This window comes from Perognathus longimembris, chromosome 19, assembly GCF_023159225.1.
Source record: "Perognathus longimembris pacificus isolate PPM17 chromosome 19, ASM2315922v1, whole genome shotgun sequence".
Taxonomy (NCBI): domain Eukaryota; kingdom Metazoa; phylum Chordata; class Mammalia; order Rodentia; family Heteromyidae; genus Perognathus; species Perognathus longimembris.
In genome coordinates, this window is record NC_063179.1 from 5,484,157 (window position 1) to 5,508,055 (window position 23,899).

At 42.5% G+C, this 23,899-nt stretch overlaps 1 protein-coding gene across 2 annotated transcripts in view; it reads right to left on the reverse strand.

The window, feature by feature from the left end:
* Ctnnd2 (catenin delta 2) overlaps nucleotides 1-23,899 on the reverse strand; it is a 716,561-nt gene that overhangs the window by 64,372 nt on the left and 628,290 nt on the right. For both annotated transcript variants that reach the window (XM_048368208.1, XM_048368209.1), the window contains one exon: nucleotides 23,387-23,537. In XM_048368208.1, the coding sequence (XP_048224165.1) occupies nucleotides 23,387-23,537 (151 nt within the window). The remainder of the gene's footprint in view (nucleotides 1-23,386; nucleotides 23,538-23,899) is intronic.

Consider the following 23,899-nt stretch of genomic DNA (forward strand, 5'->3'; position numbering starts at 1 on the left):
CATCCCCAGGAAGAGTCTGAGCTGTTGGTTTAGTGTATTTAGTGGTATTGACTGTTTAGTCAATACCAGGGAAGAAACTCAAGTAGATCAGATAACACACTCAAATCCTCCCTGACAAATCTTACTTCAAAGGATTGGCCTAAAAATCATGCTTTTCACCGGAGGTTTTGCCTGATTCACTACAGATACCCAGACAGGTCTTGTTAGATGTCCCAATGTACAACACCTTAATAATAATGACAGAATTATATTTTTAAAAAAAGACAGCAGACCTTTACTCAAAAGATAATCCCAGGGATAGTGTGCTTATTTCAGGTCTCAAAATGTATTTGAGGTTCTACTTTGTGTTCATGAGTTTGAATTTGGTTAGGGCAAGCTTTTTGATATAATTAAACCCTCAAGTTCTTGGCAATCCTTTTTCTTAATAAGATGAAGGAGCTCGCATTCTTATCAAATTCTGCACATGTGCAGGAAAATATAATTGTAGGTACTTGAGATTCCGGCCACTTATGTCACCGTGGAATCCTTTTTATGGTCCATACTTGGCTTCATTCCTTCATTTATCACCAGTGGCTTCTTGGAGGAATAGAAATATAATATAATATCAAAATATAAAACTTTGGTGAAAGGAGTTAAGTTTTTTGTGGGGGGTGTGTGTGAAAAATAAGCATCTTCATAAAACAGATTTATGCTTACCATAAAACGAAAATAAAAATGTGCACTGCAGAAAAAAAGGCCTCGTCACAAGAGGCTAGAAGTAACTAAATATACTGGATAATTCTAATCTCAGTTTTACAGAACAGAGGTGCTGGTAAACTTTGCCTGGCAGCTTCTGTGGAGCTTCCAGAAGCCCAGGAAAGAGAAGCCACACAAGCTGTTGCTGTGAATGACCTTGCAGTGGCCTGTGTCCTCAAATGGTTCTAGAAGGACATGCTGCCATTCTCTCCCTTTTAAAGAAGACACAAAGGTGCAGAGACAATGACTACCCTGTCCAAGGGATTCATGCTATGGAGCACACAACAATGCCCAACACTGAACCAGAAATACAAAGCAAAGGGAGAAAGCTGTGGACGGGACATGAGAGATTTCAAGGGAGGGAGGGAGGGAGAAGCAGGTGACCGGGCTCACCTCTCCCACCCTACTTCCAGCTGGCAGGGAAGCTGGCCTCCACAATGATGAATTTCTGGTTCTCTCTCAAGAGTAGGGTTTGCTTTCTGCCTGGCACTGCTGTCGCAGACAGCAGAGCATTTTCTCTGCCGTCTCTTGTAATAGAGTAGACTTGGTTTAATATTTTCTAGATGGCTCAGCCTCTGGGTGAGAATCATATTCTCACAAAGAGCTTTGGTCTCGCACCTACTGAGAGCGGGCAGTTCTGCGTTTAGACGGACATGGGTGGTCATGACATTTCTGCCTTCTCTGTGGGCCTGCATGGTTTATTACTCTCGGTGTACCCCCGCTCATGATAGATGGGCGACATGTCTTGAGATACGTTCTGAGAGTATTGTTCTCTTTTATGAGAGCTATGTGCTTGGCTGAAAGTTATCAATGCCAAGGGTCCTGTTTTCTAGTTGAAATCTAGCAAGCTAGGTCATTTCTTTGCATGAAAGGCCTCACTGAGGACTGGAAAAGGTCCATGAAGAGGGAGTTCAAAACCGAAGCAGAGGAGCAGAGTTATGCAAACAGTTCTGAATCGAAGGGGAACAACAGAACGACATAAAGATTAGACTTAGAATTCCGCCTCTTCTGAGCTTCTGTTATCGTGTAAAGGCAGAGTGGGCTTTTTTTTTTTGAGAATAAAGCTATTATAAATTCCTTCTGGGGTGCTCCCACCCAAGAAGGACACTGACCCTGAGCACTGAGATGAGAAACTGATTGAGCTTCCTAATAAAGAAAGCCTCCGTTCAGTTGTTCTACTTGTTCCTACACACAATTCCCACCCTTCCCTGTTGGAAGGTTTGGAAATCCTTACTCCTCGCTATCCAGTGAGTTTCTCATGACTGAGTTTACCTGCATGCACTGAACAAACCTTGTGTCTCGTTCTGGTAACCTGCCTATTGTCAGCTAATTCTCAGCCTACTTCTTCCTCTCACAGTCCACTATTAACACCTGAGTTGGCAGAGAAAAAGTTACATTGTGAACAATCTGAATTTTGGAGCTGGGTAGCCAGAGGTCTGACCCACTCAAAGCAGCCAGGGCTCATTTGCCTTAAGTTAAATCGTGCTTGGGGGCATTGAGCACAGTGAATGGTCTTTGGCTTCAAGGAGAGAATTTGCAGGCAGAGAGGAGCAAGACAGAGAAAATGAACTGCCATCTGCCTACAATGGAGATCGCTGAGGGTGGTAATGGAAGCTTAGCAAGGGCTGCCCAGATGCACAGAAAGTCTTGGATCATGGTGGAATATCTAACGTGTCAAAGGCAGGGAGACCGTCCTGAAATAACGAGTCGGGCCTGAGCTGGTTTCTTGCTCAGAAAGAAGTTACTTCTATAGCCATAGTCCATATGGCTGTAAAGATTCTCAGAGAGACTCATAAATGAATGAACAGAATTACAGTTGGTTCTGGAGACCCTGGACCATGCAGAGGCATCTACTGCCATTGGTTTTTTTCCTAAGCACGTGTGTGAGTCAAAATGAGATGGCTGAACAACGACTTTCACTTCAGAGAACAAATCCTTCTTATTACTATTTGTGACCTTTTATTATTCATTTATTTACTTTGGGCAATACTGAGGGCTGAATTCAGGGAATTATACTACCTGGGCAGGAACTCTACCTTTTGAGCTACACCCTCAGCCTTTGGGCCTGTGTTAGTTTTGGATGTGGTCTTGCATGTGTACCTGGCTAGGTTGGACTACAGTCTGCTGATTGGTGTAGCTTGGAGGAAGAAGTATGCCACCAAAGCCAGCGAGGGAATGACAGTGTGGCTCCAGTTTCTGTTGCCTGTCTTAGAATCACAGTCCTTCTGAGCTTTCCCTCCTGAGTAGCTGGGATTGTAGACCTGAGTCACCAGTGCTCAGCCCCAGATCAGCTTTTCAATTAGGAATCCGAACACGTGCCGGACATTTGACCACAGCACTGAGCACCATGTTTTGAATACAGAAATCACTCAGTTAACATTCGCCGAAATAACTTAGATTATTACTAATGAAAAATTGCAGAATGAGATGCAGAATACATAAGGCCAAGTGAATCATGGAGGTGCTTTTAGTTTCATTCCTGTGTTAAGTGTATAATAGAAATTGGTACGACTCACATAACTTATCTCAAAATAATAACCTAGGTGTACGTCCAAATTGGTTAAGTATTTTTAAGTGTACGGTGCATGAGTTCATTGCACCATCTCCTTCTCCACACCGCCGCCCTCCCTCCCCCAACCGGCAATACTGAGGTTTGAACTCAGGGCCTTGTGCTTGCTAGGCAGGAATTCGGCCAGTTGAGCTACACCCTTAAACCTTTGTTGCACAACCTTAATGGCACTTGACCTGAGAATTGTGCAAAGGTAGAAAACACCTTTGTAAACCATTTTGAGCTCAGTAAGCATAGCCCCCTAAGAGTGGAAAAGGACAGCGTCACGCAAGAGTTGACCAAGCAAAGACTCTCACACTACCGTGTGGATGCCAGATGCTCGGTCTATCTCACGCCTTGGAATCAGGTGAAGCTTCTACAGAGGACGGGCACTCAGGATCCTTGCCAGAGACTCAGGGTCAGGAGGCTTGGGGTCAGGTCAGAGCTTGTGTTAGTCTAGCTATTTCTGAAGGTGCTTACGTGTTGAGTAATTTCCATTTAACCACTGTGTACAGAACCTTGCCGCATGCCATCCTGCGGTGGCATCTGGTCGGTCTATGCGTGCACGTGGCTGCCTCTTGATCTGTGGTATGGAATCGCGCATGCCTTTACCAACGCCGCCTCTCCAGCCCCCATCTCCAAGTATGGGGCAGTCTTCCTGACACTGACATCTTGTGCTGTCCAGACCGGGAGTGGCCTCCAGGGGCCCAGCCACTAGGCAGCAAGTGGAAACTGTGGGCCTGAAGGGGAGCAGATGCGTTTGTCTAATGGCGTGTCCTGTGCAGATCATCACACAGTGCTGGCTCTCAGCTGTAAGCAAACGCGTTGCTAATTGTGTTGGGAAGATGAAGGCACACCACTCTGGTTTCCCATTCTTTGTGAGCCGCATTAATCTCTGAAAATAGCTGGGGACAAAAATTCAGCTACTAATAAAAACTCCTGAGGTATACACAGGAATATATGTCTGTCTGTCTGTCTGTCTGTCTGTCCACATGTGCATGAATAAGAAATTCATTCAGCCATAGGAAACTCAAATGAATGAGGGGAAAAGCATTGCGTTTATAAGAAAGAATATCCTAGAAGCTCTGGTTTAGGTATGGTAATTTTGTCATTGAGACTTTTCAGGAACCGATAAAGACAGAAGGATTTGAATATACTTTTCCCATAGAAAGTAAGGCAAGCTTGATGACAAGGTTGTCTCCGATGGCTCTCCATCAATTAGATTTATGTCTCCTAGATGCCTTTGCCTCTCTGCAGGCTCTTCGCACTTCTAAATGGCTGACAGAGTCTCCTGCCAAGACCTGCACAGGGCTGAAAAATGGAAGCTAAGTTCACAAGCGTGGATTTCATACAGCGTCTGTGGAGGGGAGGTCACTACCCCCGCTGCATTTACAGAGACACCAGCAAAAAAGCATTTCCACTTATTCTCATTATAATGCACTCCACAAATGAAATAACTTGGCATTTCATGTATGGGTCTCTAAAATAATTTCTGCCACTGGGAAAACTCATCAAGATAGTGTGAACAGGCATATTGTCCTGTTTACAGGGGTACAAGTCCCTGAAATAAGAGAAGGATGACTCTGTCCATACACATGCACACACATGCACGCACACACATACACACATGCATGCACACACGCATGCACACACATGTGCCTTGATAGATGAATATTACAAGCCAAATGTCCCCATCCAGAATAATGAGCCTTAAAAGTAAAAATAAACAAATATCATTCAACACAAAAGTCACCACAAATGGACGGAAATTCCGACTTCTCATCAGTCCCTGTTGACCAGCCATTGTGAATCTCCCTGTTTTCTCCAGGGATAAATAACAAGTGAAAATGCTGTCACTTTTGCACACGCACTGATTCATGACTAAATTTTGCCCTTAAACAAGTTTGAGACGACCTTCAAAACACTTCACAATAAAACCTAGAGCTCATCCTAAAACGATGTGATAGAATTTGCTCTCAGATTTTTCTCAAAGAAACATTCCCTTTTTTCTTTTTTGCTCATAAATAAAAAAAGACGAAGAAAGGTGTGTAAGAAATCTGTCTTTGGTTCATGAGTCATGAAATGTCTGTCTACATATGCCTAGGCATTTTATTAAGATGAGGTTTCGTAAAGATTTTTTTCTTTGTATCTAGAGAAATAAGATAACTGGCCCGTGACAATCTGTTCCTTATTTCATTGGTGTGTAATGTTTTAGTCTTGAGCTCCACACGAATATGTTTGGTTTTCTATACGGCTTTGCCCTTTCATGCCTAACAGATATTTCAAACTTTCATCTAGAATTGAACTCCTTCCTACTTCTGCCCCTGCCCTCCTCGACCCTTTTCCGGTGTACCAGGCTTTGTTCTCCCATCAGTATGTCCTGCTAGCCTGACTCTCAAAAGTTCTGCCTCCTTCACCCTCTGCTACAGCCTCTGTCCAGAACAGCTCAATCCCCTTTCTTAGGCTCAGAAATGCAGCCTCCATGACTCCCTTCTTCCTTAGGTCCTTTCCAGAGTTTCCCTCCCCGCACTCTAGAGTCAAGCCAGCAGCCAGAGCGGACCTTCCTGTTGGTGCAAAAGGCTCTCAAGCCAAAGTGCTCAGAGGAAAAAGCCCAATTTTTTTGGTTTCTTGAATTTTGTCAAATGCATTTCATTTCTCTTTTTTATTAGCATGTATTAATTGTAAACAAGGGCTTCAGGATGACATTTCTCTGCATGCATCTAATGTCATTGGATTGAATTCACTCCAACTAGTGCTCTGTCTTGAGCCCATTCCAATCAATTTTAATAGGCTTCGTTGTTTTGTTTTGTTATATACATATAAAGTACTTCTATCATAGTCATCTTACCCCACCCCCCTTCATCTTTCCTTGTCCTGCTGGTTCCTTTCTCAAATTCTGGTCTAGATTCTGCATATGAGACATTGCAGACAATTCAGAAACATCTGAATTCTTTACCTGGGTTTAATCTTATTCCTCCTCATTTTCATCATCCCAGGTTCCCTACTGTAACAAAGTCAACCATGTCCCCATGTTTGGTGCATGGCAAGTTGCTTTCTGTACCAGGATTTTTCCTCTTCGCAGTACAGTCATCATGAAACTGATTCATGAAAGCCAGATTTCATTATACTTAATTGGTTCCTAGGAAGTTTTAAACACCGTGCTCATCATCCCAATAATGATCTTCCATGTGTAGATAAGAAATTACGATCTAGCGTAGAATGCATACTGTAGTCTTAACTGGCACCAGGTGCAATCCTGAAATCTTGCCTCCACATAATTGTCTTCTCTTGTTTGTGGTGAGTTCCCCATGGATATCTGCAACCCGCAAATGGCACAGGCGGGTACGGCTTGTGGGTATGAGTGAGCAACCTCAAGGACATCACGGACCTGTCAAGGTCAGATTTCCCCGAGTCAGTGGACTCCAAATGGAGTTTGTGTGCCCTGGAAAGCTTGTCAGGGGGCATTTATGGCTCAAAGGCTCGCCAAACCCTCTTCTGATCTTCAACTTTCCTTCGCAAGACCATCCACAGGAAACCCTGCTTACTATCTCCCAATTTCGCCTCTCCGCCTGCTCCTCTGACATGTACATAACTGATCACTGATGGCTGAGGGAGCACCTCTGAAGACGGACCATTTGTCTTCCCAACAACGGTATTTCCTAATTATTTACTTTCCACAAAGTTGAAGGGAGTCTAAATCAAGTTGTTAGCTAATAGATAATGAAAAATAACTTCTGATTACTGATCCCAGTGGGACTTTTGAAATTAAATTTAAAAGAAGTTCAAAGAATCAATTGGCATTGTTTATAAGGAGAAGCCCTGTATTCTCTTCTCCGTAGACTCCTCCATGTGTCTCAGTATATAAATCTATACCAACAAAATAACCAAAATGAGAACAGAATGAATCTAACCTTTGTTTATTCAAGCAGGAAGCAATTTTCATTTTTTGAATATAAATTGATTAGAAAAAGAAGGCTCATCTGTCTAAAGGAAGCATTTCCAATACAATTTTACTTTTTATATTTAATATTTTAAATCGAGATTGATGACATGCAGGTTATTGTGGTCAATTATGTTCTGCTAGTATCTGTAGTGATAACTTAATCCATAAGACAAACTTTAACTTATAACCTGCTGCTGTAAGAAAGATCAAACATTGGATTTAAATTTGTGTATATTTTTCAGGGAAAAAAAAAGATCATGAAAATCCTTTAGAGAATAAAATACATTAATCAGAACAGGATTTATGGAGAATGTTCAAAGGTCCTGTGTTGAAGAGGCAAAGGACTGATGGAGAACTTCTGACAATAAAGAGCTTGCTCACCTGTTATCAAAGAAGAGGACGGGGAATGCTAACTCACTGGGTCCTGCTGAGTGCTTGGATATATTTAAAAAGAGTGACATGACAGTTTTAAAGTGCCACACAGGAAACTATACTATTGGGAAAGATTAAAATTTAAAATGCAAAGTGTGTGTGTATTTAATAGTGGTGAGACAGTCTTTAGAAAGTTAATCAAAGCAAATTGGAACCCTCTGCTCTCATAATTCTGTTAATAATTCACCATCACTGATTCTTTCAGTTAACTGATGCAGGCTTCAATCTACCCACGCAAGTCAGGCCATCCTGGGTAAGAATGTGAACATTTCTCCTTAAGGATATTTCCAGGGAAGGGGGATTGACCCAAGAGACATCAGCAATGTCATGAAATGTTCTCAGAACTAGAAGAAACAAGGTGAGGAGGAGAAATCGAGTTCCTCCACAGGCCTTTCAGGAAGGCCTGGGTGTGTTTTCCTCTATTTCATCCTTTTCCGTCCTCCAAGTGAAGAGAGCTAAACACTTCAGCCCTGCTAGGGGGCTCTTATTATACACTTGAGTCTTCTCTTTTCTGTGTTGAAAGGAAGGCGTTTTATAGGCCTTTGAATTTGGAGGAAGTGAGCAGAGATGAGATAACAAATGGACAGCGTGAAAATCTCTGAGCCTGAAGATTCAGAATACACAGAGGCTCACCTGGTACCACCTGTGGTGGGCAGAGCAGATGGATGCTAAGAGAGAGAGATCATTCGAAGCTGTCTTTTGGGTAGACAGGTGCACCTCCCTCACCTGCTCCCTATTCTCCTCAGCCTTCCTCCCCTACCATGCGGTCCTGGGGACATGGCATTGTTCCTCCATTTTCCGGGAGAGCCAATCCTCTATGCAAAGACTGTCTGCCTACCTCTGTCAGCTCCATTGTTGACAACTAGCATTCCCTGACTTACCAAAGCAAAATAGAAACGCAGAGGATTCATTCCTGAAAATTCAGCAGAATACTTAAGGAAATGTCATGCTTTTTAGCAAATGACTAAATGCCTTATTCGTCTAGTTAGTGATTTGTTTTTCTGCATTCATTTCCAGCAGGTCCCTTGATTTCCTTCAAGGGTCCTGGGGGCTTCAGATTAAGCAGCGGGAGGAGGCATTATAGCTGTTACTCTTGCTATCTCTTGTTTGCAGGTTGCTCAGGAAGCCTTCCCTTCCAGCAACTGCCAGTCCTCCACTGGGTCTCAGTATGGCACTCACTGAGGTGACTTTTGGATCCATAGGGGAAAATGGAAAGCCTGGCTGGAGGTATTGCCTGGAGTCGAAGTGGAAAGAAGACAAATGCTGATTTCCTCTGTTCTTTCTTATGGGGTCTGATTACTGAGCAGGAAATTACCATTATACCTAGGAGGTCACTTGCCCATTTAAGAAGGGCTTTGTTACAAATTGGACTTAATTGCCTAATGCTCCATTCTTGTGGATTGCCACTCAGAAATTGTTACTGTCCAATCCAGAGGAACAGAATCACATACTTATAATTAAAATATTGACCTAGAAGAACTCCTCTGCTTTTGTAATTCAAATGTTTCCCGCTAATTCTAGTCCTTTAGATAATGGGAAGTAGCCAACTGAATACTTCTATTTTCCCTGACGAACATGCTTTAGAAACAGCTTCCTCTTTCTTCATCCAACAAACATATTTTCCGATATTCACCACCTACCATTCTTGTTTTCCAATCTATTACCTCTTCTCCCTTATCCAGGACTAACAGTGAAAATCAGTGGAAAAGGAAAATACTCCAATACTGAATACTAGGGGAAACAGCAGAATTACTCTTGGGGTTTCCAGAATGTCTGCCATTCTATATGTGTGTGTGTGTGTGTGTGTGTGTCCCTGAGTTTTTTGCTCAAGGCAAGCACTTCACCACTTGAGCCACAGCTCCACTCCCAGCTTTTTGGTGGCTAATTGGACATAAGAATTTCACAGACTTTCCTGCTCAAGCTGGCTTTGAACTGTGATCCTGAGCTTCCTGAGTAGGTAGGATTACAGGCATGAGCCAGTGGCATCTGGCCTGCTGTTCTTTAATTTAACAGACTCTTACCCTTCCCCAAAAAGCGAGGTCTAATTAGCTAATCATACTAATTAGCTTCTCCCAGTGTCTGAGTCAGCCTCCACACCAAACCCTAAAGATGCCTTGCATACAACATGTGCCCTTATTTCAGGAGATGGAAGAGAGGACAAGATGAAATAGCCTCATGGGTTGAAAGGCAAACGCACAGACTACATGTACTGCATCCCTCTTGTATACCGGAGAAAACCACACAGGTATAGATGGAAGGGAGAATAATAAACAGCTGTCCATTCATATGTGCACGTCTGCATGCACAGACCTAGAACCAAGAACTGAACATATCAGAAAAATAATGCATTTGTACTGAATGTAAGACGTGTTCTACAGATGTTGTTTTCATATTACTGGTGTTTCCACTCAGGCTTCATGTTTGCTAGGCAAGCACTCTAATCACTTGAACCTCCTTTCCCCTGTCATTATTACCTAAACAATACAGTAATACACACCTAAAGGAAGATATCACCAGCACCTTCACTATATCACTTGATATTCCCGCTATATACATGTATATATGCCACAAATTAAATATTGTTTGGACTTCTGGAATTAATTCTACTAGTAGCAATGCTGGCTAAATTGGCAGTTCATTTAGAGATAATTATCCATTGCATACAATAATAAGAAGAACTTTGGATCAGTTAAGTTTTTGGAGGAAAAAAAAAATCTGTCTTCTCTAATCAAACGAGTGTTTCAGAGAAAAATACTTAAATTTAAACTTCAATCATTAAAAAGGATTCCAAAATTGGATGAAGACAGTTTCTACAAGATGAGTAGGCTGTTTTAAATCTATGATGGGTTTTTATAGACTCTCATCAGTAGTTCTCAACCTTGAATATTTTAGAAGCCCTTAGGGAGTCTTAAAATAAGTCCTAATATCTAAGTATCTCTGGAGATGAACTCAGGTGATTCCAAAGTACAGCCAAGGTTAAGAACCATGCTCCACAAAAAGTACTGTTGGTCTACCCTGGTTTGCATAATAAAAATTAGGCAATAGATCTATTTTTAGGGGTAGGCGGTGGTGGTGTGTTCAAGGAAAAGCAGAAGGGTAACGATTAGCAGGTAGCAATTGTAAAAGCAGCTGTGGCACACGTTATAATTGCAAGCTGATTTAAAAAATTAGAAAAATCTACAGATGACAATAAAACCTTGGCTTCTGGAATAACAACGTTATGATTTCATTTTTTATCATGCATCCACACAATCTTTAGCAAGCACCTCTTGGATGCCAAAAGAGCCACGGTGGGAGGGGTTGTAGCAGCACACGAGTAAGTGTGGGTGCTCTCATTGAGCTTGTGTTCAAGGAGACAGAGACACTGCAACGTATGCCACCGTCGTCACACTGCACAATGCCAGGCAGTCACCGCTCTTACACACACACACACACACACACACACACACACACACGTATGTATATATGTATATTTTTCTTCTTGGAGTATTGCTAGCTTCACCGAGGAGATGACCCCAGCACACCTGATCACATGGACTGATCTGAGTGTTCTACACACCAGACTTCAACTGCTAAATATAGAGTGCACAGAGACAAAAGTGACAGTTCAAAAAGGACAAACATTAGGACAAAGGAGGACACGCCTAGGAAAGGGACCGAAAGGCCCAATGCCTATGTGCATCTGATCCTGTGAAATAATATTTGTCAAGATGGACTCCAGGAAATGGAAACAAGTGGTTTCTTTTTCTTTTTCCTGGTTTTCTTTTCTTTTTGTCTTGTTTGTTTGTGTATCTATCTTTCAGAATGTAAAAGGAGGCACAGAAATGGAGGGACAAAGGGTAAACAAATGCAGCAGTGGTACTCACTGGGCACTATGTTGAAAATGAACTATACGGGCTGTGGATGGGGTGGGGAGGAAATAAGGAAATGCTGGAGAGAGCAGGGGAAAGGGTGACATTGTCTAAAGGGAAATGGACTCTTGGCCTAGATTATGTGACTGTTCTTTTTTAAGCATTTCCAAATAAAAAAAATAGAAAGGGCAAAAGTCAGATTTCTTAAACCTTGGTGAGTGAGTAGGGCCTGCAGTTCTCTTAGAAAATGGATATGGAGATGTTAGGGAAGGAAGAGAAGGAGAAACTAGCATGGAGGAGATAGCTGAAGAATAGTATCTGACTGAGCATGGTGTCATCAAGGGCAGAGAGGACAGTGTCTAGGTGTATAGAAGCCTGTGATTTTAGGAATGGCAAGGATTGACAACAGATACACATGGTGGGGGGAACCAGCATTATTTAAAGCTTGAAGAAAAAGTGATGAATGGATCCAAAAAAAGTTCACAGCTGACTTTCATCATATAAAAAGGAAAGAAGGAAGGAAAGAGATAGAAAGAAAAAAATAAGATCTCCTGTGGGTCAGAAAACTGGTGGCTAAGTGGGGCTGTGATCCAAAGAGACATCTTTGGAATCTATAGGCATTCAGTTTTCAAGCACAACTACCCACTAAATACTTATCATACATTTAAAACTGCTAAATCTGACTGAAGTTGAAACTAGACTTAATTTAAATAAAGCCCAGAGTGATCTAAAATCTGCATTAGATCATTCTAACCAACCACCTTTCTAAGCCAACAGAGGATATGAAGGAAGTCGTTATTGAATTCAGTCTATTATAGTCTTTAAAGACCATCTACATGGCCTACAATAGTAAGACAAGAAGCAAAAACATGACCACTCTTAAGAGGAAAGATAGTCAGAATAAGCAGAGCCACAGCAATGCAGATGTTAGATTTGAAAGAATGGATTTTCCCTGAAAAGTGCATGTTAAACTAGTTTAGTGAGAATATGCATCAAAACGGACACATTCTGCAGAACAATGAAAAGTATAAGAAAGGAACAAATGGAAATTGTAGAAAATAAATAAAACATCAGAAAAGAATAATTTACATGATGACTTTTACAGAAGAGTGAGACTAGCTCCTGACAGAAAGCATGAATGTGAAGGTGGATCACTGTTAATTATCCAAACTAAACTACAGTGTGGAAAAATCTTTAATGGAGTAACTAAGATGTATGTGATAGTGTTGTACAATGTAACACAGATGTAGAACTAAGTTGTATGTGATAGTGTTGTACAATGTAACACAGATGCAGCTACAGTGTCAGGAAGAGAGAAAAATGAGAATGGAGTAGAAGAAACATTAGGGTAAGCAATGACAATGTATCTTAAAACCAGAGACAGAGTAAACACACATATTCAAGGGAATAACAACAAGAACAACTGACTTTTTATCAAATTGAATGGATACCAAAAGACAATAAAATGTTGTATCTCGAGTGATTGAAAGATGAACGCTGTCAACTAAGAATCCCATAGAGAAAGTGATGAACTTAAAGGCTAAAAGAAAAATAGTTTTTGACAAAAACATCAGGTGGACGTGTTATTTTCAGAGAGCTGCAATATATGGGAGTAGTGAATGGGAGGCAGAAGGGAAATTATACCACAACGACACAGATTATTTTGCAGTGACAGGAAACAATTAAGAGCACTGGAAGTAAAACCGAGGTGCCATCATAGATGCAGTGCATAAGTGAAGAAGAGAGAGGACAAAAAAGGAGAGTTGAGGGGGAATGGGGGCAGGGAGAGAGAAAAGGAAAGAAATAGAGCAGAAGAGACAATGGCAGAGAAAGGAGGAGAGGGGAGGGCAGAGAAGAGAGGAGAAAAATAGCAAATTGGCATTTTTGGAACCAAGATATATATATATATATATATATATATATATATATATATATATATATATATATCCCATCTGATGAAGTGTGCAGCCTGGATCAGAAGAAAGGTATGACTACTGCACTAAGAACCCTGTAAGATTTCTTGAGTCAAAAAGGCAGTAGGGTTCATTTGAGTCATCCACATCAGGAACCACAATTTCTCCTTAACTGGACCCCTGTACAAGGGCGATGGTGGCTATAGTTCATGGGAAGTGGGTGTACGGGAAGATTAAGAAGGGCCTGAGATAGGACCCCAGTGGGGCGCAGTGTGTACAATTCGTTTGCCACTGGGAAGATGAGAGCAGGAGGAAAACTAGGGCTTCCACTAGAATTTGAAATGCAAAACTGTTCATGACTTGAGAGTTAAAAATGACTGAGTTTATAGCATATTCGGAGTAATAAGGTCACTTTTACAATGGACCCAACTCACACAGACATTAAGTATATTAGTCTCTGAACTCCATATTGAATTAAAAATTTAATAAGACCAGTTTCCATTTCATGGCTATAACTTTCCTTTCTGACAAGCAAGTTGAACTGTTCACATTGCAAGGTGACGACCACAGGGATTTTAACCTTTTGCTCTACCTTGAGCATCATCCATGTGGAAGTAGCACTATTACGAATTCCCAATTAAAATTAGTATACTGCACATTAGCGCATGTCCGCATGTGTCCAGTCCTGTTCTGTGCCCCATGCTCAGTGCAAGAAAGATAATAGTGTGGAATTCAAAGGACGTGCAGCACACTTGGAAACAAGCCAGTTTTTAAATTGTTGCCCTCTTCAAAGCGTTCATTTGACCTGACATTGCTTAAAGACACTATAATCCACAAAATCAAATGGGAAAATTTTATGTTGAATTAAAAATTTAAAAAGAGGGCTTTAAGATAGACAGTAAGCCTTCATGAACTTTCTAGAGGGCAAGAGAGAGAGAAAAAGATCACCGAACTTTTCCAAAGTTCTGTTTTGTGAAGGGCCCCTGGAGAGGGCCCGCTGCTAGATTCATGGCCTTGCTTGTCTTCAGGGTTGATGTTATTGCTTCTCCTCTCCACTTGCTTAATGTTCCTTTGTCTCTTGTTTGGTAGGAGAAGAGGAACTTTTCTTCATGACCTATAGGCTTAGGAGCCAATTCTGCATTTGCTGCTGGGGCCGCTCACAGACCAGCATGTGGTCACGATTGCAGATGGCACCACACTGCACCCTCCTGAAGCTTCCAGCCTGGAGGACTAGCTATGCCTTCCCGTCTCTAATGTCTGCCTCCTCACACATTCTCCATGGCACAACCACTGATTTAGGTCACTGGTCTTTGACTTTCTTTTTATGTGAATATCTAGCGATGGCTGCGTGGGGGGCGGGGGCAGGGGTGGGGGGAGGGGGTGACACCCACACAGAATAGAATATAGTCTAAACCTATTATCTGACAGAATCTTCTTCTCTACGTTTACATTTCCAAGATTTGACTTGGGGTTTTTGAGGAGAGACTTAATTTCTCATGTATCATCTTCTCTAAACATTTCTTCTGAAAGGACTTGACCAAACACAAAGCAAATGCTTAAATAATCAAAATAAAGTTATAAAGCTACATAACCCCTCTGTATCTTCCTCTGTCTCTGTCTCTGTCTCTCTCTCATTCTCTTTCTGTTCTTTGAGGTTTTTAAGCTGAGGGCCCGAGTTGGAATCCATTGGACATTTCTCAATTTTGCCTTTTCCCCTCATGGAGCATTTCCAAAGAATGAATCATTAAAGTCCTATTTAATCAAATAATTATTGGCTGTTTGATTTATTTACAATTCCTCTTCCTAGGAATTCTTATCTGGTAGACCCAGCTGCCAATATTCTCCAATAGCTGTCCAAAGTTAATTAAGAAGGAAGGAGGTGTTTGTGAGATTAGGTTCTGGGGTTAAGAGATGAGCGCTCTCTCAAGGCCTCCAATCCAAAGATAGGAAGTTTTGCCCAAAGTACAGAGCCTTCCTTCTGCTAGACTCTGGCTTATGAAACCTAGTTATTAGAGCAAGCCAGCGCAGAGTGCTCTGATAAATCACCCTGACTAGGAAATCAAGCTTCTTCTTCAAATACTAATTGAAATTGCGGGTTTTTTAATTAAAACAACATCTGCCCTGGACTGAAGAGCATGTGTTTTGAAAAGCAGAGAAGGTGTGTTTCTAAAATTTCCTCCTATCTACTTAATAAAGTGAGGTTTATGCATTCCTAGGAATAAAAACACCATGCTGCTTTCCTGAGTCGCTTGTAGATTACTCCGGAGCCTTGGTTTCCTCTGGACACAGATGGAGTTCATCAAGGTCAAGAGTATAAATGAAGGAGGTGCTCATGGCACCATGGAATGAGGAAGTTCAAAAAGTCTGCGGCCCAGCTGTGATGCCCACACCCCAGGCGATTTTGCCAAATGCACAACCCTTTGGCATGAGATGGAAAGTAATAAAACACAATATCTATGTTAATGGATACAAATCTCAAAGATTTGACAGCGTTCTGTTTTCCGTTTTGCAGTGCACGCCAAACGTGACATTGTAAACACATACAGGACATAGCCAGGATATGTTTCAACTGTGGGCTGTAGCACTTAGACAAAGCTTGAAGAAGGATTTTCCGATGAACGTTTAGAGTGATTGCTCAAGGACACAGAGTTATAGCTGGAGATGTCTGTTTATTCCTCAGGGAATATGCTTTAGTGCTTGATGATTTAAGCAAAAAAAAAAAAATGCGTTTCGAAGGTTGAGAGAAGAATTCCAAGTCTAACATTCCATAGGTACATTCACTTGTCAAAAAATCAGCTGTGGATAACTAAATGAAGGGGAATGTTTGTGAAGCTAGGAAACACACAGGGCAGGGCCAACATAAAGAAGACTTCTCTGCAACCCCTTCAATCCAGTTCTCCAAAGGAAAATATATTTCTCACCAAGAAAAGACCTGTCATGGGGGAAGGGTCCATTGGCACTTTGTGGACAAACTCTATTGGTCATAGAACTCCTACTTTTACGTTTTGGTTGTATTTTAGCTAAGTACAGAACATTTCATGTTGCCCTTTAAACATTCCAGCATTTTTGTCTATAAACAGTCTTTAAGAGTGGTAAATACAAGTCTTTTATCCAATTAATACACATTGGGGTGAGAAAAGGAAGTTAGGAAGAATTATTCTTTCCTTACTTTCTCATTTCCTAGAAAGAATTGAACAGAATGATCTGAATGCTCTTTGGGGATGAAGGTAGGAAGGAATTTAATAAATTTACTGCTTACAAAGTCATTAACTCTCAAACAGGAAACAGCCTTTACTTTGTCCATGAATTCACTAGTGCAATAGATTCATATTGCTGGGCACACACAAGAAGAATTTGGGTTTCTTTCTCTTCCATCTTTTCATGTACCTAGGGTAAGAAATGGCTTCAACCTGATCCCCAGAAAATGTACGTCTTCCCTGTTCCCCGTTGAGGTTGGTCAGGGAGAGAAGGCCACCGCCTAAAGAGAAATTCCCTTCATTGATAAGGTGTGAAAAGAATAGCCAAACGCCAAAAATGGCTCGAGCAATATGAATGTGTGTAGGAATTGGTTGAAGAACAATTCTCATGGGTCATTAAAAATGTGGCAAACCAACTGTCCGTGTGGTAACAGAGGGTAGGGAAGGAGTCCTGCAGATTGCAGGAGGGCAGGCAACTGGAAAGGGTGGGGCCGGGGACAAGCTCTGTTCTTCAGCTCAGGGCCCTGTGCTTGATGAGCTGGGAGGACATCGCGTCTGCCTACTGGGAAACGTGGAGCGTGGCCAGCACCCACCGAAGCAGAGGGAAGGTGCTCTGTGGACGCTGCCAACACTACCTGCAGGGAGCCAGCACCCCTGCCAGGAAAAATGTTGGCAGTGACTGAGTCACAAACAGAAAACGTTACTATTTCACACCCAACCTCAAGCCTCTTCCAAAGTGGAGAGACTCAGATCGAGTCTACCGAGAGTTGTGGATTTGAGGGAGCATCTGCGCTCTCTGTTTCTCCTCTGTTCCTGCACACCACCGAAGAGCTTGATTTAGACATTCCCTTTGCACCTTACTCCTCTACATCTGCTCTTCAAGGTGACTTACCTTATCAGCAAATGTATGCCGAATATCCCATGTAAGCAGGTTAAAGGGTCAGGCATGAGAAGACATAAAAATAAGTGTAACCCTAACCCTAACCAAATCCCCTCTCTGTTGTGACTTTACTAGGGCAGGACGTGACACACCATGAAAAAAGTGCAAAAGATGAGAAGAGTGCTTAACGAGTAGGTGCTACCCACCAAGGCTCTGAATGCAAGGAGTATTGGTTTTACAGGAGAGGGAGGTCCCCAATGAACTTGGCTTTGAATGACCCTAGGAGGTTGGCAGGTGAAAGTTCATGTGTACTTCAAGTTTTTGTTTCATTGGGCTTTGTTGGTTTGCTGTCAGCAATCCTACACCTGGGCATTTATCCAATGACTGATTGAGAGCTGCTAGTTTCTGTTATTTCCCAGCATTCAGAATCATCCTCTGCTGGGCTGATCTGTCATAGATGCTGGTCAGTACTATGGAAAAAAATCAAGCAGGGACGGTAGGTGAGCAGAATTTTAAGTATGGTGCCCAGCCGATGGCGCTTGGATGAAAACTCTGAACAAGGGGAGGGTGGTGTGCTTGGATACCTGTAGGAAGAAGATGGGTGGCAGAGAATGGCAAGGTCAGAGGTCCTGAGGCGGGATCTGGTCTCCTGTGGTACGAGAAGCACAGTGGACTAGCGGCTGCAGCTCACCTGTGGACGGTGAGAGCTTCAGGGTGACAGGCAGCGGGGTCTATCTGCCAGGGCAGTGTCTGCAGTGTCTGGGGTGGGGAAATGACTGGACTCAGAATTGAACAGGATCACCCTGGCTGTTGCTATGAGGCTAACAAGGGGCCGAAGGCAGCTGGGGAGAGCCCAGAGAGGAAGCCACGGCGACAGCCCAGGTGACAGATAATGGAAGCAGGAAGAAGGCTGGGAAGACAAGATCATGAGAAAATAACTCCAGAAGGACGTCTGGGTCTGTTGATGGACTGGAGGGGACGGTGTGTTAGATATGAGCCAAAGAAGACTTCCGTGTGTCTACCCTGGGCTGACCACTGGCTGTCCCGGGGAAGGCTGGGAAGGCTCGGGTTCGGGGGGAACTCGGGAGTGACAGTGGTCCTGGCAGATGGGGTCGGGGGAAGTTGGTGGACATTGAGTGGTGACGTAGGACAGACAGTTGGAAATGAGATCTGGGATTTCCTACAGAGATGCCGACTTGTAAGTCATGGGAATCAGATGACGCCTAAGCCACAAGATCAGATGAAGGAACTGCAGCTTTCAAGCAAAGTTGCTAGAAAGCCTGAGAGGCCCACCTCTCACCTTGTTCTTGACTCCACATCATTGCATTTTTGTTTTAAATGCATGAAGTGTGGTATTGCATTTTACTATGGAAAGTCGCTACCTTGATACAATATTTAAAATAAACACATTAAGCAATATTGTTATAAGTATAATGCTTACATTTCAAGCTACTCAGGAGGCAGTGATATGAAAATCACACTTCAAAGCCAGCCCAGAAAGAAAACCTGTGAGACTCATCTCCACTTTCACCAGCCAAAAGCCAGAACTCAAGCGATGGCTCAGGTGGTAGAGGACCGGCCATGAGTGGAAAGCGCCAGTGAAAGGGAAAGGCCCTGAGTTTAAGTCTTTATTTTATTTAGAAATAAAACAAAGAAAGTATCAGCAAAATTTAATTTTTCTAAATAGAATCTAAGGTTTTACAAAGTTCTTGCTCCTTTCATTCAGGTTAAAAAAAAAAAAAGGCAAGACTGTTTCTGTAAAGCCTGTGCTTAGACATTTCTCCTCCCGTTTCTAGGAGAGCGGCTCCATTTCCTGAGTGGTGGCACTGGATAGTAAAGTCTTTGTGTTTAACGTGGGCACTGTGGAGCTCCAAATGTTCCTGCCTCAGACCGAGTACTAGATAAGTGGCTTTGGAGAAAGAAGAGATGCCTAGAAGCTAGAAAGCCAATCGATAGCTCACTGTTTGTTATATTTTAATCCACCAAAAGAAATAAAACACACAAGCGCACAATACCTAGTACTTAGCATCCGTGCAGTAGACTGATTAGCTATTGATTTTTTCCTGCATTACAGAGCAAAGATAGGCTTTTATTGGAAGCCCTGCGATCTCCTGTCTGATAGGACTGTGTGAGGAAAAAGAAAAGCGTATATGGATGGGAAACTTTGGTCCTTTGAGCTAATGACCTAATTTAAGTAACTTCACAACTATTTAAAATAAACTCTAAATTGCAAGTTTATTTCTTCCCTTACTCTGCACTGTAAGTATGGTGCAATTGCATTTGTGAGGCACAGATTTGAAGTTTGATCTCCAATAAAATTACTTGAGTTTCCATGGGAAGATCATATGGATGTTGTAAAATGGGAGGAAAAAAATATGCCTGCTTCCTGCATCCTGAGGGGCTCAGTATATCCTTCCTCAGGGATCTGTCTCCGGAGGGACTCTGGTCCCTTTGTTCACCCATTTCTCTCCATCCCCCCCAGAGACGCAGAAGAGCTGTGCCTTTGTCCCGTGGTTGGGCCAGCTTCCTGTCACTCAGCTCCAGAGCTGAGTCACATGAGACACTTGTCACATGCGGTCAGGTTGCAGACTCGGTACCTTGCTTAGCAACCCTACAGGAATGAGCTCCTGGGTTCCAGATGCCTACCCATGGGGCTAATGGGGACTTAGGCCATTTCCCAGGAGGTCCCTGTGCACTAATCCCTGTCCGAGAATCAGTCAGCCTGGGCCTAAGTGTCTTCCTGCCTACTGAGAGGGGTAGGGAGGGGGCGGGGCAGTCTGGCTGGGCTTACACCATTTGCTCTGCCAGACTCACAAAGCCTCTTGAAGGTTGGAGCCCACTGGCTCACGTGTAGTTCCCATTCCCGTTCCACCTTCCCAACCACTGCTACCATGTCCTAACACTTAAAATCAGAACCTTAAAATGGATATCAATATGGAGAACAAAAATAGACCCTTATCTCATGCTATGTATATATATAAAACCAACACAAATGTGTTGAATACTTAATCATAACACCTGACACTACATAACTTCTTGAAGACAAAGTAAAGGACTAGCTATATAACATTTTTTTTGTGACAGTGATTTTCTGAATTTGACTCTAATAACGACAAAAATAGACAAATGGAATTACACCAGACTAGAAGGCTTCTGCACAACAAGGGAAATAATTAACTGACTAAGGAGGCCACCTGTGGAGGAGAAGAAACTATTTTCGAGGCATTGATCTGACACTAGGTTAATATCCAAAATACACAAAGAGGCAAGAAAATGACCTGTTTTAAAAGGCATGAATAAATTCTCAAAGAAGACATACAAATAGCCATTGGACATATGAAAAAATTCAAATTACTAATCATTAAAGGAATATAAGCTGGGCGTCAGTGGCTCAGGCCTGTCATCCTAGCTATTCAGGAGGCTGAGATCTGAGGATTGTGGTTCAAAGCCAGTCTGGGCAGACTCTTATCTCCACTTAGCCACCAGAAAACCAAAAGTGGCAATGCAGCTCAAAGTGGTAGAGCGCTAGCTAGCCTTGAGCTGAAGAGCTCAGGGACAGCGCCCAGGCCCTGAGTTCAAGAGCCCTGACTGACAAGCAAACCAACAACTAAAGGAATGTAAATCGAACCACAATATGATCTCACTGTTCAGAATAGCTGTTACAAAAATGATGGGAAATAAATACTAGAAGCAGTGTGGGGAAAAGGAACATGGGCATCTCATACCCTGATTGCGGGGAGGAAATTCAGGGCATTTATTATGGAAAATTGCATGAAGAGACTAAGAACAGAATTGTCCTAGGACCCAGCAGTTCCACTTAATGGATGCAAAGGGCTGAAATAAGTCTTTGCAGATACATGTGGCCCAGGCCTACGCTCCTAGCACTATTCACAGTAGAGCAGGCATGGCTGACCCCAAGTGTCCGTCAAGGAAGAATGGATACAATCGTGGTACAAAATAGCACACTAATGAGACAAAAGAGAAGGAAATGATATCATCTGTGATAACAGAGAAGGGACTGGAGGAGGGCCTGCTCTGAAATACACCAGGCAGAAAGGGTCAAATTATGTAGGATCTCATTTATATATAAAAGCTAAAACAAAAGCACCCTTAGAATCAGAGAGTAGAAGACAACAATCAGAGGCTGGGGGTTGGGAGAAATGGGCACACATTTACAGTAGATGGGAGGAATAAAGTTCATGAGACTTACTGCACAGCATTCTCTATTTTACATTACAAAACTGCAAAGAGGATAAAGTTTCAAATGTTTTCACGACAATAATGGTAAGCTTTGAGCTGGCGGGAGGCGGGTCGTGGTACAGGTTTCCCAGCATTTGAGAGTATATCAAGTTTAAGGCCAGTGACACAGAGCCACAGAGTGAAACGGTCTCAGAAACAAACAACGTGTGGGTGTTGGTGGTGCTCACTCCTGCAAACCCCAGCTACTCAGGAGGTTGAGATCTGAGAACCACAGTTCAAAGTCAGCCTAGGCAGAAGAATCTGTAAGACTCTTATCTCCTATTGACTAGCAAAAAAGCCAAAAGTGGAACTGTGACTCAAGTGGTAGAGCACTAGCCTCTGAGAAAAACATTAAGGGACAGTGCCCAGGCCTTGAGTTTAAGCCCCAGTACTGGCACAAATAAACCCCAAACCAAATAATAAACAACAACAACAGAAAAGAGATAAGTATTTGAGGTATTTAAGGATATGCTGATTAGAGAAATTTAATTATTCCACATTGCATAATGTTATATCACGTTGTACTTCATAAATACATACAATTATGATTTAGTAATACATAACAAAAATAAATTAAAACCATGGCTCTTACACTAAGTGAATCACAAAAGGTCATGTTCTACGTAGTCATTACGCTATATGATCATATATATGTGTATGTACGTGTATACATGCACACATATGTCTGTATGCATATGTATATATGAAAAGTCCAAAGGAGGGGAATCCATAGGCAAAAAGCAGCTTATTGGCTACCAGAGGCTGGAAGGAAGAGGATAGAAACAGATTCATTAATAGATATGAGGGACTATTCCTTTGGAGTAGTGAAAGGTTTGGGAACTGACACGTGGTGGCTAAACAACAATGGAAATACACCAGATGCCACTGAATTTGTGCATTTTAGGATTACTAACTTTATGTTGTGTGAATTTCACCTTAGTCTGAAATTGTCCAACCTCTTCATTGCAGCCTCCTTTATCAGTTCTGTTTTCCTCTTAGACCCTTAACACATATCATTAGATTATTTATTGTAGGTCTTTGCTCTCTCTCATTTAAACTCCACAAACACAGGGGCTTTCTGTCCGTTTCACTCATTGGTGGAAATCTCAGGGCACAGAACAGGCCTCGAACAAAGCTGGCTATGGATAAATATTTGCTGAATAAATCTGAGAAGATGTTACCTGTTCAGTGCTTCATTAATAAAAGACTCTCAGTGTTTCTTGGAGAGAATTTTGTTTCTTTCTAAATAAGGCAAAGGAGCCAGTATAATCTCATCCAAAATAAACTGAACTAGAGAGAGGAAGGAAGGAAGCATCCTTCCTAGAGCTGTTCTCGGTTCACCACCCGGTAAGTAAGCCAACAACTTGACAAAGATCCAGAAGACTGGAGCAACAGGATCAAGTGCTGGGCACTGTGATTATTCTTAATTTGTGGGGATTCCAATTGTCAACAAACTTCCCTTTGCTCTAAATTCTCAAAGATCAGTTAGTGCCCTGGATTTAGGATGGAAGGAGAGCGGGACAACACTGGCTTCGTCTAACCACACTCTTTTCTGCAAACGCTCACGCTCGGTACGCAGACTCGCTGACACTCCCCCAGAAGGAAATGCTTTCACGGAAGAACGGATGCCGGGAGACAGAAAACCTACCTATGAGTTCCTTATTTCTGACGTCCAAGGCCATGTTCCGGAGTGCCGTGGCCACTGCACACACCACACGGTCATTATCTATCCGGAGCAGCTCCACAAGAATGGGCAGGCCTTTTTCCTTTCGGACAGCGGCTCGGATATATACTGACCACTGCCAAAAGAGGGAAGGCAAAGGGCATTAGGAACAGAGGTGGAACCGTATGGGAGTGTTGTTGGACCGCAGCTCCCAGGAGCCAAAATGGTTGGATTATCAAGACCTAGTTGTAGAACAGTGGAATACGTTAGACATGCACGAAACGTTTTTTAACATCATTCTTATTTTCTGATCAAAGTTTTAGGGTTAATCCATGAACCACACTTCGTTTCTCTTCTTGAGGGTACTTGCATCGGAAAGGCTCTGGCGGGGATGGGTGGGCTTGGCACGTTAAGGGGCAGGAAGAGCTTCCCACGGATATGGAGAGGAAGTAATAATGGACTACCAACAGTAGAAAGGATGGTTGGATGCAGGGACGT